Source organism: Oncorhynchus kisutch, linkage group LG11 (assembly GCF_002021735.2).
Source record: "Oncorhynchus kisutch isolate 150728-3 linkage group LG11, Okis_V2, whole genome shotgun sequence".
NCBI classification, from domain to species: Eukaryota; Metazoa; Chordata; class Actinopteri; order Salmoniformes; family Salmonidae; genus Oncorhynchus; species Oncorhynchus kisutch.
In genome coordinates, this window is record NC_034184.2 from 53,782,143 (window position 1) to 53,801,854 (window position 19,712).

At 42.1% G+C, this 19,712-nt stretch overlaps 1 protein-coding gene across 1 annotated transcript in view; it reads right to left on the reverse strand.

Moving 5' to 3' along the window:
• Positions 1 to 645: 645 nt before the first annotated feature.
• The window catches only part of LOC109899535 (cadherin-18-like), a 358,080-nt gene continuing 339,013 nt past the window's right edge, over positions 646 to 19,712 (reverse strand). Inside the window, exons 12-13 of the mRNA XM_020494858.2 lie at positions 5,063 to 5,317; positions 646 to 1,933 (exon numbers count right to left, since the gene is read on the reverse strand). Of these exons, the coding sequence (XP_020350447.1) occupies positions 1,401 to 1,933; positions 5,063 to 5,317 (788 nt within the window). The 3' untranslated portion in view covers positions 646 to 1,400. The remainder of the gene's footprint in view (positions 1,934 to 5,062; positions 5,318 to 19,712) is intronic.

Here is a 19,712-nt window from a genome sequence, read left to right on the forward strand (position 1 = left end):
GACAGACAGACCATAGGAGACTGATCGCTGGCTAGGTCCAAGGCTTATGTTGAAAGGGGCAGTGCTGCCAAAAAACTTGATTTTCCTTTTCTTTTAAATGATGTTTACACACTATGAGGTTGAAACAACACTCTGAAATTGTGAAAATTATGATAATGACCTTTGTGTGTAAGAGCTGTTTGAATAAAAAGTCTGGAATTTCAGCCTGTTTCTGGTGGGATGGGAGTTTTTGGCCCAGATCATGACATCACAATCTGATCTCGTTATTCTGACCAATGACCAGTCATCATTTATTTGCAAATATCCCTCCTCTAGAGTCTAAAATACCTATCTACCAATCTGGGCTTTGTATGTAAATATACTGTACTTCAATTTGTATCAACACGCCCAAACAATCAGACTGAGCATTTAAATGCAAAAACGAGGCTCAGGGAAATAAATTATTAAACATATATATTTTGAGTTATTTTCATGAAATAAGCACACTCAGTAAAAAGCCTGCCCATGTGCATCCCAAATGGCACTATATTCCCTATATAGTGCACTAATTTTAACCAGGCCCCATAGGGCTCTGGCCAAAAGTAGTGTACTACGCCTAGGGAATAGGGTGCCATTTGGGACGAATATTCAAGGTCTATTGGGACCGTGTTTTATAGACCATGATAAACTAATGCAATATCCTTGATTCCCCTCTGATGTCATTTTTCAGAATAGTATTTTATTTTCTTAACACGAATGTCATTGACTCTCTAATGCAAGGTACCTTTATCTTATCGAGGCAGACAGTTGTACATACTGGTATAAAATTAAAAGCCCAGTTAGTGGCAGTTTTGCAATCAACATCCATTTTAAGAAGTATTGTAGCTATCTATGTTGTAAAATTGATTAAGAAAGCCTTAGTGTCAATTGAATTGCTTTTGTGTGGTGTCACACATGACCAGCTGTAATGATTGTTTAGAATAGATAAACCTGAAAGTGAAAGTGATGGTTCAATTTAACTTTTCTTCTGCTTTAAATGCGTAAATCTTTGCATAATGATGTCTGTTCTAAAATAACCTTTAATCTTCAGAATAAAAGTTGACACTCCGTTTCACATATATCCACTCATATGGAATTAAGGACTTTATTGAGCAATAAAAAATATACAACAGGAAAAATATTTTCCTTTTTCCGTTATCCTTAATATTGTTCCACCCCAAAATCAATCCATCCGCATATTAGAACCATGTTCCAAATGGAAAACTGAAAAAAGGGGCAGTCTGCAATTCAACAGTAAAAGTAGATCAGCTGGAACGAGTTCAAAAGCATTTCTATTTTATCGTTTTAAAACAAAGTTGAGGAGGAGGACTGAGAGAGAGAAAGGTTTTGGTTTTACAGACAGTGTGACCGACGTTGACAGGCTAGGTCGCCACTGTCACCGCAACTGCCACATCTGACTCTGCTACATCCGTATCCTCCACGTAGAGTTCTGCCAGTTTCTGAAACTCAGGCCCCCAGTCGTCCAGGTAGTTATAATCCTGTTCTGAGTGTGTTCCTGGGGAGTCCAGAGAGCTGATGGAACCTGTCGGAGACATTTGACCCTCGTATGCGTAGGTCTGGAGGGAGTCATATGGAGGCCCGCTAGTGTCCATGTCGGCCTCCACCAGTCTTTGATTAATAAACTCCTGCACATCCACCTGGTTCAGCTCCGGGGGACTGTGGCAGCCTCGGTTTTGCCCGCGTTGTCGGGCCGCCTCCGGCCGGATGTCCCGTCTGAACTTGAGCTCCTCAGCGGCGGCGGGGTTCCGTAGGGTGATGATGTCGAAGGCCTCAGTGTCCTCCTCGCCGCCCCCCTCATCGTCGTATGTTACCACATTCTCGCGGACGTCCTCCTCGGAGATGACGAGGGGCTCCTTCTTGCTCCGCCGCAGGGTGATGAACAGAACCACGATCGCTGGAGGAAGACAAGGAGAGACGTCATCTCAACATCAATACTAATAGAGACAACACCAACAACAAAGCGGTAAAGAGAACTATGATTGCTGCAGAAGAAAGTGACAAGCAAAAACACCATGCCAACAACAACAACAGTAATGTAAACATCAGATGTAATGTAAACAACAACAGTAATGGAAACAACAACAAAACGGTTCGTTTCACAACACCACATCTTATCAGTAGAGGTTCACTACAATATCCAAGTCTGATGGCAATGCTAATGCCACGCTCTGCATGCGGTGTCACTATGTTGGTTATTAACAGTTACAAAAATTAAAGCTTTGTGTTCTGCTCAAATTGCATCCTACTCCCTATATAGTACAGTACTTTTAACCAGGGCCCATAGGGCTCCGGTCAAAAGTTGTGCACTATAAAGGGAATAGGGTGGCATTTTGGATTCAGATACTTACTGTATAGTTAAAGTACCTCAGTCAATATCATAAAATGGAGTGGAGATGGTGTTGTTGTTATTCTATTTTGGCTGAGCGTTCCTGTTAAATCTGTTCCAGAGATGCACAGTCTATAATGAGAAGATTCTCATAGCAGCTTGCATTGAGAGCATCATTACAGCTAATACCAGTGACGGCTAATAGGTATTATTGATTTACACTCTGCAACACGCATCTAGCTCCTGTGCCCTGATGAAGAATCCGGAATGAATATGCATTATTATAAAAAATGGTGAATGTTTCAGAGCCTACTTTCCAAATGGCAGCCTTTTTCCCTATATGGTGCACTTCTTTTGACCGGGGCCCATAGAGTTCTAGTCAAATGTAGTGCACTATGTAGGGAATAAGGAATAGTGTCCTTCAAATTAACCTTGTTACCCCTATAACAGCAGTGATGTGTGTAGCTAGGCTACATCCACAACATCTCATGATGATGTGCATAATAGTGTATCTTACTCGCAAATTAACTCGAGGAGAATACTTCATTTGCTGAAGTAGAACTGCTGTATCATGAACTTGTACTGGAGTTAACGGGGTTATGGTTTCTGCATTAATAATGATGTTAATAAAACGGTCATTCAGTGAAATGACCAAGCAGGTGAACTCTCACCTGCGTCTCAATTGGCTCTATAAAACAGAGCGCTATTGACTAGAACCAATATGGCTCTGGTCAAAAGCAGTGCACTATAGTGTGAAAGAAATAGGCAGACACAGTATAAAATCAGTAAAATGACATCATCCTGCTGCATTGGCAGACCAATAGAGTTCTCCTTTCCATCCCTGTGAAACAGTCACGCTGAGAGCATCAAAAGGGGAAATCTTTGTCTCACAACACTATTTAACTTCTCCTACAGGTGTTAATAACTATTTAACGTCAGACACATATATGGCGGCTAGTTAGCAGCCTACCAGTGTCAATGTTTTAGGCACCCTATTTCAGGATGACACATTTTAACACATGCGAAGTGAGAGCTTTCTCATCTCTGATGAATTAGCACTGTTGTCTTTGTGTGTGTGTGTGTGTGTTGTGTTCCCCTGCTAAAAAGATTCTCACCCTGTTGGGTTTCTATAGCATCTATACATCACCCTCTCTCCCTTCCTTTCTCTGTCTTTTTACCACTCTCTTTTTCTGTCCCACTGTCTGTCTGTCTCTCTCACGCCCGTGTTCAGGCATGAAACAGCTTTGCCTCACACTAACACTCCCTTCCCCAGCTAATCTCCATCTTCCTCGACTAGCCAAAGTAACTCGATAAGCCTTCTCTCTCTATCACTCTCCCTGTCACTTTCTCTGTCCCTCCCTCCATCAATCTCTCTCCTGCTGATGATTAGTCATGCAGGTGCAGTCTCTCGCTCATGCATTCACTCCAAACAGTGATGATGGCCTTTAGTTGCTGTGAGCCTCAGACTCTGGCAATGCCGTGCTGAGACTGCTGATATGAATATGCATCACCTTCACGCACCGATGTCCACGGACAATCAAGGGAGAGGGGGTGAGTGGGAGATGGAAGATTCTGTTAATTATACACGCTCTCTCCCCTGTCCTACTGCTGTTCTGTTTGGTAGAGAGACTCTGTTGGTATTTGGCAGTGGTGGTAGTGTTGTAACCCTTTTGCTGAAAAGGGAAAGTTGTTCGTTGTTTTCTGTGGGAACTTGATTAATTATATTTGATCTCTTATTATAAAGCATTTACTATACAACACATTCATTTAAAGCTGGAATCCTTAAATGGGAACTCCAAAACTATATTTCGGTATATATATTAGTCCGGTGTTGATACAGTCAATACATGTTTTGCATGTCACCAGTCAAGTTTGGAAGATGTTTGACTTTCAGTTCCCCTTTAATGGTGAAACGTCCACCTCCTTTACAATAATCCACAACAAAGACGTTACTGCCCTTCATTTTCTTTTTACTCTTACATCATTGCACACGCAAACAGCACAATATGAACTGCACATTTTCTCACCACGTTGGCCAACGCTTCTCACCTCCCTTTAGTTTACAAAACAAAAACAATAGCAACATCTGTGGGAAGGAGAGTGGCGCTGTTTTCCCTACTGCGGATTCTATCTTTAACTTAAATAGTGTGATTTTCCTAAAGTAGTAAATACAGAGCAGCAAAACATTTATGGATAGTTTTAACACAGGTCTATCCCTCTTTAAACACCCTTCTTCTCAAGTCTCCTTGTCCTTACCTTTACCTTCTTCTATTCTCCTCTCAGTCCATCTTTCTTCACACATCCATCTACCCATCTTGCCCAAATCTCCTCCCTCTCTGTTCTCTACTTCTCCATCATCCTGACCTTCTCCCTGTCCTCCCTCATTCTACAACCCACCTGTGTCCTTCCTCACCCCTCCATTCATCCCTTTTAAAGTATCCACCCCTCCCGCTGCTCTCCTCCCTACCCTTCACCATGCCTCCAGGCATTCTAACGTCCATACCCTCCACCACCATGCCCCTCAGACAAGATGCCCCCCAGGTGTTCCACTACCGTGCCCTAAGGCATGATGCCCCCAAGGCATGCACCCATCCTCACCGCTATGCCCCTTAGGTTTGATGCCAACCAGGCGGCCCATACCCTCCACCATGCCCCTAGACTTGCTGTTACCCAGGCTCAGACCCAGTCAACACCTACCCAGCAGGATGACAATGCACAGCAGGATGGCGATCAGGGCCCCCGTGCTGAGGCCGGCCGAGGAGAGGAGTCCCCTCTCATCCTGGCACGTCTGCACCCTCCCATTGCGCTGGCACGGGCACACCCGCAGGGTCAGTGTGCTAGTGCCACTCAGCGCTGGCTCCCCACCGTCCCACACCACTATGGGGAGCTCGTATAGCTCCTGGACGATCCGACTGAACTGCCTCCGCCGTGTGATGATGCTCGCTGTGTTGTCTGAAAATGGAGAGAGAGAGAACGAAAGAGAATGCATTCATTAGCGCAAATTAGCCATGTTGGCGGAGAGCAGAGGACACATTCAGGAATAGTAGCTTCCCAGGCCACACTTCCCATTAGGGGGGATTCTGTCTAGAGCGCTCCACTCGAACCCGCTCCCACAGATGGATTTTTAATGGAGATATTGAGCAAATGCACTTTCACTTTGAAATACAAAATGCTTCCATTCCAGGATATACACATACAGGCTTCATCTCTCAAGCTGGTAAATGTCTCTCTTTGCATCTGTTGTCTTGATCTCTGTTTGTTTTTTAGTTTTTTTTTGTTCTTAACAAATCAAATCAGAATGTATTGGTTGCGTACACAGTCTAGCAGGTGTTATAGCGGTGCAGTGGTATGCTTATGTTGCTATCACCTATCAATGTAGTCAAATGTCAAGCAAATAAAATGTTTTTTGTTGTTGTTGTTTTTCTTTTTTCACAAGATAAACTATGAATGTCCACCAGTATACAGTTGAAGTCGGAGGTTTACATACACTTAGGTTGGAGTCATTAAAACTTGTTTTTCAACCACTCCACAAATGTATTGTTATTAACAAACTATAGTTTTTGGCATCTACTTTGTGCATGACACAAGTCATTTTTCCAACAATTGTTTACAGACAGATTATTTCACATATAATTCACTGTATCACAATTCCAGTGGGTCAGAAGTTTACATACGCTAAGTTGACTGTGCTTTTAAACAGCTTGGAAAATTCCAGAAAATGATGTCATGGCTTTAGAAGCTTCTGATAGGCTAATTGACATCATTTGAGTCGATTGGAGGTGTACCTGTGGATGTATTTCAAGGCCTACCTTCAAGGCCAGTGTCTCTTTGCTTAACTTCATAGGAAAATCAAAAGAAATCAGCCAAGTCCACGATAAGCTCCTACATTTTGTTGATGTTGAGGTAGAGGTTATTTTTCTATTACCACTCTGTCGAGGCCTCTATCCTCCTCCCTGTAGGCTGTCTCGTCGTTGTTGGTAATCAGGCCTACCACTGTCGTAAGCAACCTTGATGGTTGAGTTGGAGTCGTGCATGGCCATGCAGTAATGGGTGAACAGGGAGTACAGGAAGGGGCTGAGCACACACCCCCGGGGGGTCCTATTGTTGAGGGTTAGCTGGGCGGAAGTGTTGATGCCTACCCTCAACCCGGGGTCGACCCGTCAGGGAATCTAGGATCCAGTTGCAAAGGGAAGTGTTCATACCCAAGATCCTGAGCTTAGTGACAAGCTTGGAGGGCACTATGGTGTTAAAACCTGAGCTGTAATCGACGCAACGGTTAACACGCTTGAAGGTTTTACTCATGTTAGCTACAGAGATCGGGAGCCCGCAGTACTCATGAGCAGCAGGGGCACGCGTTGACGGCTCCGTGTTGCTTTTCTCAAATCGGGTGAAAAAGGTGTTTAGCTTGTCTGGGAGTGAGGCGTCAGTGTCTCGGACTTGGCTGGTTTAGCCTTTATAATCTGCGATTTTCTGAGGTCCCTGCCTAATGCATCTCATGTCTGAGCCGTTGAATTGCGACCCTGTACTGTCTTTTCTTTCTCTGAGTCATTACAATAAATCAAGCATCAGCAAATGAGCAGTTCACCTTCAACATCCATGAAGCCACTCTACTAAAAAAGGTGAGAGAGGAAAAAGGGAAATAAATGGAGGTAATCCAGTGGATGTTGTGAGAGGCACTGGTTACGTTCCAAACGGCACCCTATTCCATATTTAGTGCTCTACATTTTTCCAGGGCCCATAGGGAGCAAGGTTTTAAACTAGCTCTTCACTGTAAAAACCTGTCCTCCACAGACAGCACCCTAGTGTAAAGTAGTAAATACCAAACTAGTGCTACCGAGGCCTCCACCAGCTCCCACTCCAACCTCCAAGAAACTGGGAGAGACCGAAGAACGAGGGTAGGAGAGAAGGAAGGAGAGAGATGTTTGGTATTCATTATCATTGCTTTCATATCTGAAGCCCAGATCCATTGTAATATAGACTATATTATAGCATTCTGGTGTGGAATAGAGAGGACAAGACTGTCTGTCTCTGTGTCAACTATGACATGGCAATATCATATTAGAGTTGGGGCTGTGGGCAAGGCCATCATAGTCATCATTTACATCACATTCAACTCTGTCATCTCTCTGAAGTGTGTGTGTTTGTGTGTGTGTGTGAGAGAGAGAGAGAGAGAGAGAGAGAGAGAGAGAGAGAGAGAGAGAGAGAGAGAGAGAGAGAGAGAGAGAGAGAGAGAGAGAGAGAGCAGAGACAGGTTGCGAGCAGTCTGGCACGTCATACCATACGTGCCACAAATTAACAAGAGACCAGAAAGGGATTCTGTGCTCTGTCTGGGTAACCAGACAAAAATATGCATTTTTAAATAATTTCACATTTATTAAAATAAACCTTGTTTAGTATTATACAGCATATCCTGAATAGCTGCAATGTAAATTAAACAATAATGAGGGTTCCAATGACGACCAATCATATAGGAAGACCTACAGGTATATAGCTATAGCTACAACTAGACACTGAGTGTACAACACATTAGGAACACCTGCTCTTTCCATGACATAGACTGACCAGGTGATTCCAGTTGAAATATATGATCCCTTATTGATGTCACCTGTTAAATCCACTTCAAGCAGTCCAGCCGAAGGGGAGGAGACAGGTAAAAAACACACATTTAAGCCTGAAGACAATTGAGACATGGATTGTGTATGTTTTCCATTCAGAGTTTGAATGGGCAAGACAAAAGATGCACGGGGTATGGTAGTAGGTGCCAGGCATACCGATTTGAGTGTTTCAAGAGCTGCAACACTGCTGGGTTTTTCATGCTCAACAGTTTCCCATGTGGATCAAGAATGGTCCACCACCCAAAGGACATCCAGCCAACTTGACACAACTGTGGGATGCATTGTAGTCAACATGGACCAGCATCCCTGTGGAAAGCGTTCGACACTGTGTAGTCCATGCCCAACTAATCGAGGCTGTTCTGAGGAGCAAAAGGGGGTGCAACTCAATATTAGGTAGATGTTCGTAAGGTTTTGTACTCTCGGTAGCTAGGACTATTGACTGTGAATTAAGGTTGGCTCTACGGAAGCAGCTTCATATTTCATATGCTAGGCTCCCCATTATATAACAGGGCACCGCTGGGAGTGTGTGAGTATTTTTGTGTGTGTGTTTTTGTTTCTATGTCAGTGTGTGTGTGTGTGTGTGTGTGTGTGTGTGTGTGTGTGTGTGTGTTTGTTTCTTTGTGTTTTTTGAGGATGCAAGACTACTGTGTACCTTTGGGGATCCCCCCAGCCCTGGGTTAGTTAAGTTCAAACAACTCACTGGCTTCATTTTTACATCAGAGACAATTCCTCTGCTAGAGCTTTACCAAACAAACAGATAGAGACATCACTTTTGTGTGTAAAGTTATCAATTAACAGAGTTGAGAGGCTTTGCAGTTGTTGGGGGGGGGGGGGGGGGGGGGATAGAGATGAGCACCAGATAAACAGGTTCCTGGAATTTAGAATCCCTCTACATTCTGAAATGTCAAATGTGTGCTCTGCGGCTTTCTTTCAACATTGATGAAACACACATCAACTGGCAGCTTTCTCACTAGTAGCTAGAATTAGTACTGTAATCAAATCACATTTGATTTATTGGTCACATACATAGAGAATGTTATTGTGTAGTGAAATGCTGGTGTTCCTAGATCCAACAGTGTAGTAATATCTAACAATTCACAACAATGCACACACATCAAAGTACAGAATTAAGAAATATTAGGACAAATAATGTCAGAGTATAAATAAATAATAATAATAATATTTATACACACACACACACACACACGTAACCATCCAAAAGTTTGGGATCACTTAGAAATGTCTTTGTTTTTTAAAGAAAAGCACATTTTTGGTCCATTCAAATAACATAAAATGTATCAGAAATACAGTGTAGACATTATTAATGTTGTAAATGACTATTGTAGCTGGAAACTGCTGATTTTTTTTACGGAATATCTACATAGGAGTACAGAGGCCCATTATCAGCAACCATCACTCCTGTGTTCCAATGGCACGTTGTGTTAGCTAATCCAAGTTTATCATTTTAAAAGGCTAATTGATCATTAGAAAACCCTTTTGCAATTATGTTAGCACAGCTGAAAACTATAGTGCTGATTTAAAAAAGCAATAAAACTGGCCTTATTTAGACTAGTTGAGTATCTGGAGCATCAGTATTTGTGGGTTTGATTACAGGCTCAAAATGGCTAGAAACAAAGACCTTTCTTCTGAAACTCATCAGTCTATTCTTGTTCTGAGAAATGAAGGTTATTCCATGCGAGAAATTGCCAAGACACTGAAGACCACTGAACAGCGCAAACTGAAAGGTGAAAATATGTTGAGTGGGGAAACTGTTTTTTCCACCCGATTTGACCAAGTTATCACCTCTAAAATGTAAATAAAACACTATAAAGAGTTTATATAATTTCTTATAACATATCCATTTGTGTCGAATTTGAATTGGGGTTTTAGGACGACACTAAAGTTGTCTTCACAAGTAAACTGCAGCTGTCATGGCTTTTGAGAGTCATGTTGGCTCACAGTGATGACCTGAAAAATTAGCTATTGATTGAAGTTGTAAACATCAACTCACCTCTGTACTCTCACTCCATCATATACATGAACACCTGCTCTTTCCAAGAAATATGCAATAGCATTATGTTGGATTACATGGAAATGATATCCACATTTGTGAGTCCATTTCCTTGGCACTATCTTAATGAATGATGTTGCATGAACAAAACAACAGCTACATACTGCTTATGAGGAGGTGAAGGCAGGGAGGGGCCTGAGGGATGTGGCTCACGGCTCCTGTCAGTACCTGTTTACAGGGTAGCCAATGGTCCAAAAACATTACACATAGTTCATAACTTTTGCAGTTTGGTGACATGCTGTCTTTTAGGGACTCCAGTTCAATTTCTTCACCTGTGCACAATCAGGAGCAGCAAGAGAGGCGTGCAGGAATGTTGCGTCTCAATTTTGGTTAGAGCATATCATTTGCGAACAAGTTTAATAGATAGCACACGTAAGAATTTAGGACATGCGTTATTGACATGCGTAATTGAGATTTCACAATTATTGAACACACACCTCCCGTGAAAAGGTTGGCACGGCAAAAGTATTTCAACATTTTAACATAACAAACGTGAGAGCAAAAAATGAATGTGCTTTGTCAGCAAGTGACGGGTTTGCTTGTGTAAATGCACAGTTTGGCGCAGAGGTATTCTTTTTAAGTTTCTGCACATCAAAGTCTTATGTGATTAATTATTGATGACCACATTGCTATTATTACCCTACTCATGAAAAATGTGTTTATTATTAGCCATAATAATATTAAAACTAATGATCATTTAAATGAAAATCACGAATAATGAAGGTTTCATACAAGTGTATATCGTTAAGCATGTTTTTAATCTGAGAGAGAAGCACTACCCCTGGTGGAAAGACTCTGTACAGCACATAATGATTTGCATAATGCATGCCGCAATGTAACGTACAGTGTCAGAGGGGTCCGTTTTTTTATATTTTCTTGAATAATTTTGGTCCATTACCATGTCAATCAACGCTTGAAAATAAGCGTATTCTACACTCCGTATTTTGATGCCAACACTGTCGTTACAGTCCTAATTAGTTTTCATTGCAAAATGTGTAAATCCTACAGGCTGACCCTCAAGGGGGCTCTGTGGTCTGGGGACAGAGAGAAACAGTTGGGTCAGCCTTTTTATAGAGCCTGTCAAACAGGAGATGTCTCTGAAGGATAGACGGATATCATGTTGTGGCCTTTAAAGAGTTTTAACTTTTTGTGTGTACAATGTGTATGTGCACTGTTAGGGACCACTACCCACCTTTTGTAGAAAAATGCAATTAAGAATATGGAGCATGACTTTTTCACAGCGACCGGCGATCAGAGTTTACCCCCCCATTTTTCTTTTACCTTTTACCTCTACACCACTGCTAACCCTGGTTTAATAGTCAAAAGAAACATCACGTTTTTCTTTCTTCCCCCTAACACTACAGAGCTGATTCAAATGATGAAAGCCTGATGATTAGTTGATTGTGTAGAGCTAGGGCAAAAAAGTAAACATGCACCCCTTGGGGTCCTGAGGACCAAGTTTGGGAAACCCTAGCAAAGTCAATGGATCATGAATGAATACACCCAAAGCTATAACAGATAATTAGGTTTCAAATGTTTAATCGAAATAGAGCACCACAGCAACTTGCTGTATGAATGACACGTCGCTTATTAAAATTCCCAAATATCAACGGCGTGACAGCGTCGTCTTTTAGCGGGCTAATTAGCTCGGAATAATAAAAACTCTTCTGTATGCAAACTGGATCCAGAAAGATGCCTTCACAAATCGATTGATCTATTAATATAATTAGGTTGTTTAGAGAACATAGCCTTCTAGTTAATTAAAAAAAAAGAAAAGCAATGATGTTTTTAGTTTTCTGTGCCACATCATCGCAATGATGTGGCACAGAAAACTGGTGTAACGTCTGCTTCCAACTCACACTCTCGAACACGTAGATCCACTGAACGTAGCTTGCTCTCCAGATCCCAATCACCTGAATTCTGATCACCTGTATGTCATTATCACACACTATTTAGTTCAGTTCTTTGCACCCCATCATTGTGAGGTATTGTTTGTTTTGTGAAATGCTTCTATTCGGAGCACTGGTTTTCCCTTATTGTAATCTTCCCGGGTATGATAATTTTGGCCTGCCTCACTAACTACGCCTTTTGCCTATTCCCTGCCTGTACTTTAGATTTCCTGTTATCAACCTATTGCCTGATCTCCTGGACGATGTTATTAATAGCCTTTTCCCTGCCTGTACTGATGCCTTTTGAGACCCCCAGTGTATGACCTTCTGCCTGCCCCTGGACCCAGCTATCTGCCTCCTCCTGTGGTCCTTCACAAATAAACACCTGCTGTGCCCTGCGCTTGAAACCAGCTCTCTGTCTCCCATCGTGATCATTACAACTGGGATCAGAGGGATGTAATGTTTAATAATTCTAAAGTTAGCATCAGGAAGGCGTGTCTGTTTCTTGTTTTTTGACCAGCCTTATTCAAGGCCAATCCTGGATACTGCATCTCCCGATTGCAATGTGTATTGCATTGTGTGCATCACACTGTTGAGATATACGTCTCCTTCTCATAGACATTGTTCATTAAATGTTGAAACATAAATCACAACATAAAACATGTATTTTTTGGGGGGGGGGATTTAAACCTTGAAACAGAGCGATATATCTTTCATTCCGAGAAGCACAGAAAATAGCAGCAATGGAATTCAAATGTTTTCTAGTAGCTTTAGAGATTCAGGAGAGACGGGGTTGTAGCCAGCCAGGATAAATGGGCCTCCAAAGTATCCATAATGCTTTAATGGTTGTTTTAAAACTCACAACGTGCAGTCAGCAGAAATGAGAGAGTACATACCACGCTTAACAAAAGCACCATTCAGAAGGTATCACTTTGCCAGTGTGTTTTCTTTAACCTAGTTTTTATGGCTATCAGTGTAAAAGCTTATGCGGCAGTACAATTTATTTATAGAGCATAGACATGTTGACTGCATCTCAAATGACACCCTATTCTCTATGTAATGCACTACTTTGATCAGGGCCCATAGGGTTCTGGTTAAAAGTAGTGAACTATATAGGGAACATAGGGACACAGACATGTTGTTGTGTCTCTTCTGTGAGGACCCATTTTGAACATAACTGGGATCAAAATCAAACCACACATCACATACACTGTACACATACTGAGCAGATGTTATTGCAGGTGTAGTGAAATGCTTGTGTTTCTAGCTCCAACAGTGCAGTAATACCATCTTACTCATGTCAGCAACGAAGGACGAGAGCTCACAGTCCTTGGGGTCGGCCACTGTCGGTGGCTCTGTGTTATCCTCAAAGCGGGCGAAGGTGTTTAGCTCGACCAGAAGAAAGAAATCGATGTACGCAATGCGACTGGTTTTCCCTTTTGTAATCCGTGATTGTCCATGCCACATACTGTATGTCTCGTGTCAAAGCCATTGAATTGCGACTACTACGTTTTACTTGTTTGATTGCCTTACGGAGGGCATAACTGCACTATTTGTATTCAACCATATATCCAAGCACCTTGTCGTGGTTAAATGCTGTGGTTCGCGCAAATGCTGCCATCTATCCACGGTTTTTGATTTGGGTAGGTTTTAGAGTGGTCACAGTGGTAACAACATCCCCTTACACTTCCTGATGAACTCAGTCAATGTGTCAGTGTATATGTCCATGTTATTCTCAGAGGAAACCTGGAACATATCCCAGTCTGTGTGATCAAAACAATCTTGTGGCATGAGTTCCGATTGGTCAGACCAGTGTTGAATAGATCTTAGCACGGGTGATCTTAGCACGTGTACTTCCTGTTTGAGTTTCTGCCTATATGATGGGAGGAGCAGAATGGAGTCCTGAATGGATTTGCTGAAAGGAGGACGGGGAGTGCCTTGTAGCCATCCCGGAAGGGAGAGTAACAATGGTCGAGAGTTTTTGAAGCACGAGTACTATAAGTAATGTGTTGATAGAACTTCAGTAGGTTTTTCCTCAGATTTGCTTTGTTAAAATCCCTAGCTAAAATAAATGTGGCCTCAGGATATATGGTTTCCGTCGTGGTATCGACTTGAATGGGAATATACACGGCTGTGACTATAACCAAAGACAATTCTCTTGGGAGGTAAAACGGTCGGCATTTGATTGTGAGGTATTCTAGGTCGGGTGAACAAAATAACTTAAGTTCCTGTACGTTATCACACTCACACCATGAGTCATTAAAACAACATGAAACATACACCTCAGCCTTTCTTCTTCCCAGAGAGTTCTTTATTCCCGTCTGGGCAATGTTGGCTGTATGGATGGGGATGGTATATCCGGAGAGAGCCATGATTCCGTGAAAACAGAGAATGTTACAGTCCCTGATGTCTCTATGGAAGGAGATCTTTGCCCTGTGCTCATCTACTTTATTGTCTAGGGACTGATCATTAGCAGAGCATCAGCTGTTCCCGGACGACAGTGTGATCACACTCTCCATAGCCGATGTGAATAAGACCTTTAAACAGATCAACATTGAAAAGGCCGCAGGGCCAGATGGATTACCAGGACGTGTACTCTGAGCAGGTGCTGACCAACTGGCAAGTGTCTGCACTGACATTTTTAACCTGTCCCTGACCGAGTCTGTAATACCAGCATGTTTCAAGCAGACCATAGTCCCTGTGCCCTAGACCCACTCCAATTTGCATACCGCCCCAACAGATCCACAGATGATGCAATCTCTATTCCACACTGCCCTTTCCCACCTGGACAAAAAAGGAACAACTATGTGAGAATGCTATTCATTGACTACAGCGTTCAACACTATAGTGCCCTCAAAGTTCATCACTAAGTTAAGGACCTTGGGACTAAACACCTCCCTCTACAACCGGATCCTGGACTTCCTGATGGGCCACCCCCAGGTGGTAAGGGTAGGTAACAACACATCTGCCACAATGATCCTCAGTGGTGCGTGCTCAGTCCCCTCCTGTACTCCCTGTTCACCCATGACTGCATGGCCAAGCATAAGTTAAACACTATCTTTAAGTTTGCAGATGACACAACAGTAGTAGGCCTGATCACTGACAGTGATGATACAGCCTAAGGGAGGAGGTCAGAGACATGGCCGTGTGGTGCCAGGATAACAACCTCTCCCTCAACTTGATAAAGATAAAGGAGATGATTGTGGACAACAGAAAATGGAGGACAAAGCACGCCCCATTCTCATCATTGGCGCTGTAGTGTGGCATGTTGAGAGCTTCAAGTTCCTTTGTGTCCACATCACCAACAAACTATCATGGTCCAAACACACCAAAACAGTCGTGAAGAAGGCACGACAATGCCTATTCTCCTTCAGGAGACTGAAAAGATTTGGCATGGGTCCTCAGAGCCACAAAAAAAATTATACAGCTGCGTCATCGATAGCATCGATAGCAACTGGTTCCATCACCGCCTGGTATTGCATCTCCACGGCATCCGACCGCAAGGCACTACAGAGGGTAGTGCGTAGGGCCAGTACATCACTGTTGCCAAGCTTCCTACCATCCAGGACCTCTATACCAGGCGGTGTCAAAGGAAAGCCCCAAAAATTGCCAAAGGCTCCAGCCAACCTAGTCATAGACTGTTCTCTCTGCAACCACACGGCAAGCGGTACCAGAGCGCCAAGTCTAGGTAAAAAAGGCTTCTTAACAGCTTCTACCCCCAAGCCATAAGACTTGAACAGTAAATCAAAATGGTTACCCTGACTATAACCCCCTGTATATAGCCTCGCTACTGTTATTTTATTATTTCTCCATAATTTTTTTTATATTTCTTTGTGTATTTTGTTTCTTAAATGCGCATTGTTGTTTAAGGGCTTGTAATTAAGCATTTTACTGTTGTATTTGGCGCATGTGACATATACAATTTCATTTGATATACTCGGAAGCGGTGGATGGTGTGCACGCCTCTTGAGTTGGATTCTCTGCCGGCGGCATCTTAGAGCAGCCTCTGGGATGTTCAATTACTTGGGAGGTACAAAGAAAGGATCCAATTCGGGAAAGTTGTATTTCTGGTCGGAATGGTAAGTTGTATGTAGGCTGTATGTATACTGAACAAAACTATAAATGCAACATGTAACAATTTCAACAATTTTACTGAGTTACAGTTCATACATGTGACCAACCACCTCGATTCGATCATATGTAGCAACATTTGAAATGATGTTTTTTACATTGGATAAAAGCAGAGACACATAGCTGGTATATCATACACTGCATTTAAGGAACAATGGGAAAGTAATTATTTGAAAGTTGATTAACTTGTAACCCCACTTTTTGAGAAAACGGCCCTTGAATGTTTTGTACACCTACCGGAGAGCTCTTCTTTGTCTACACCCATTCTACATTGTTCACACCAGCCCCACCCAACTCTTTAAGGATTCACATGTGAAGTCATGTGCTAAACAGTGTAGTAAAGATTAAGACTCAGTGGTAAAAGTAGCCTACAATAAGGACAAATTCCAGGTAAACACAAAATGTCCAGAGAAAAATATTTTATAAGTGGGAGAACTTGCACAATTGGTGGCTGACTAAATACTTTTTTGCCCCACTGTACATGGATGAACGCTTCACGGCAGACTGCAACCCCTTTCAATAAATAAGACGTCCTGTGCCGTTTCCGTTTTGTTTGTACAGCTTGCTTGGCCCGTTCTGTCAAGTCACTCTGGTTCACATCGTCTGATACATTTTCAGAGTCAGAGAAAGCCAGCATGGTACGATCATACTCCTGAAACTTTTTCCCTCTGACCTTTGTCGATAGTGCCTGATCAATTTAGGGCAGCAATGTTATTGAGAGCAGTAGCAACACATTTGCAGTTCTCCATGGCTAACGTTCTATCTTAAAATAAAACTGCAGTAGAAAGGATTATCTACTCAAAACGAGCAGCTCATTTTATTGACAGAATATGCTACACGGCAGATCAATCCGGAACTCATATCTCGGCATGTCCAGACCATTTATTATCTCAGCCAATCATGGCTTCTGGGAAGTTTCCTTTTTCTGTGGCTAAACAAACTAGGCTTGAAATCAACTGTATTATTACTTACAGATGGCAAACAAGTTTGTTATTAAGGCACATGAAAGTTCAAATGTTCAAGAAGGCATTTCTGCCAAAAACACATTTTGAAAAAAATGAGAAAAAAAAACATTAAAAACTCCTGTCCTGTGAAGTCGTGAATTGCGACATATGCATAGTTTCCTGAAACGAGTCATGTATTTCAATTGACCAATTTTATTATATTCATTAGGCCCTTACCTACGAATTTCACATGACAGGGCAGGGACGCAGCCATGGGTGGGCCTAGGAGGGCATAGGCATATCCACTTGGGAGTGAGGCCCAGACAATCAGTATGAGTTTTTCCCCACAAAATCCTCAGTTTCCTTAGCTGTCCCGGTGGCTGGTCTCAGATGATCCCGCAGGTGAAGAAGCCGGATGTGGAGGTCCTAGGCTGGCATGGTTACATGTGGTCTGCAGTTGTGAGGCCGGTTGAGCGTACTACCAAATTCTCTAAAACGGTGTTGGAGGTGGCTTATGGTAGAGAACTGAACAATCAATTCTCTGGCAACAGCTCTGGTGGACATTTCTGCAGTCAGCATGCCAATTGCATGCTCCCTCAAAATGTAGACATCTGTGGCATTGTGTTCTGTGATACAACTTAACATTTAAGACTGGCCTTTTATTGTCCTGAGCATAAGGTGCACCTGTGTAATGATCATGCTGTTGAATCAGCTTCTTGATTAGCCACACCTGTCAGGTGGATAGATTATCTTGTCAAAGGAGAAATGCTTACTAACTGGGATGTAAACAAATTTGTGCACAACATTTGAGAGAAATAAGCTTTTTTGTGTTTATGGAACATTTCTGGGATCTTGTATTTCAGCTCAGGAAACATGGGACCAACACTACATTTTTGTTCAGTACAATAAGACAAAAATCTTTCTGGGCTAATAATGCAAGAAATAACAAAAAATATATATAAATACTGCAAAATGACTTAGAAGCTAGAAGCAGAGCTGCCATATCTGTCGACGCCATCTTGGAGGGGGAGGTGTCGAGGGAGCGAGGAGGAGTTGGGGGTCGTCTGAGGGGAGGTGTGTGTCTAAGGGTGTGTGTGATGGATTTTTATAATTTCCTAACAGAGGCAAGCATTAGGCGCTTGCAGACAGACATCTGCTCCCAATGTCTGTAGTTGTGCAACAGGGATGAAAGAGCCTTTTCTAAGTGGTGAGAGCTTACTCTATCACCCACATTAATCAACAGCAGTACGTGCAGTGTGGGTTTCCATGCCTCTACGCCTCACACAGTCTCAGTCTCGACACTTACACTATGAGTAGAGTACAGACTGAAAATAATCTTGGTTATAGATAGTGACAAGAGACCCCCTTTTGAAATGTGAATAACGCCTCTCCTTTTCAGTACAACAAAAGAAGAAGCATGCTAAAGAGACGTGAAAGGGTATCATAGCCACTGTGAAAAGAAGAGTCTCTATTGTGGATGACTGAAGGGGAATAGGAACTACTAGTACCTACTGACAAGTTTGTATGGAACGAAGTCACAGATGACACTCCTAATTACCACAAGACTCCCCAAGGCAGGTTTATTTGCATAGCATTTAGTCTGTCTGTGTCATTATAGAGCACCCAAAATGGTTCAATTTCTGATTAACTAAACTGTGAAAAGATGACCGGGTTACGGCTTCCTTGTATTATAAACAGGTGAAGCTAATCTACCTACAGAACGTGACAAACCGAATAAACAGAATATAACAGAGCAAACATACATGGCAGTAATCAGCGCAGTAAATTAAATAAAGTAACAGGTTTCTTGACACCCTGTTTAATCTCTTAATAGCCCAGTTCTTGTAGAAAAGGCTTTAACAATGTGACCTGAACAACACTTGACAGCAATAAGTGAGCTGCGCCCTCAGAGCTCAGTGAAGCATCATGATAATAGTTCATCACATCAATTCAAATGTGCTGAAAAGGATAGACAACATCCTACATGTATTAGTATAATTGAATCATTATTAAAGGCAGCTGACTGCCACCCCCCATAAAAAAACAGAATATTTTGCATCGATATTAGTCAGAAACATTGTTTCGGGTGTAAAAATGGACTACAAAGTGTAAATAGCATATTTGGTCATAAAGTCAGTATCTTCAAAACTGCATTGTGAGATTTACAGACTTTACGTTTCTAGAGCCAGGGTTCTAAATTATACATTTTAATTGGTAGCACTAGTGCTCCCAAATTTAAAAAGTTAGGAACACTACATGAAATAGGAGCACCAGAAAATATGATAAAATAACAGAAAAGTGGTGTGTGCATGTGTTCACCCCCTTTGCTATGAATCCCCTAAATAAGATCTGGTGCAACCAATTACCTTCAGAAGTCAAATAAATTTAATTAATTAATTAAAAATCCTACAATGTGATTTTCAGGATTTTCTTTCTCATTTTATCTGTCATAGTTGAAGTGTACCTATGGTGAACATGACAGGCCACTCTCGTCTTTTTAAGTGGGTTAACTGTTATATTGTTATAAATTGTTCTATTTATTTCACCTTTATTTAACCAGGTAGGCAAGTTTAGAACAAGTTCTCATTTACAATTGCGACCTGGCCAAGATAGAGCAAAGCAGTTCGACACATACAACAACACAGAGTTACACATGGACTAAAACAAACATACAGTCAATAATACAGTAGAACAATA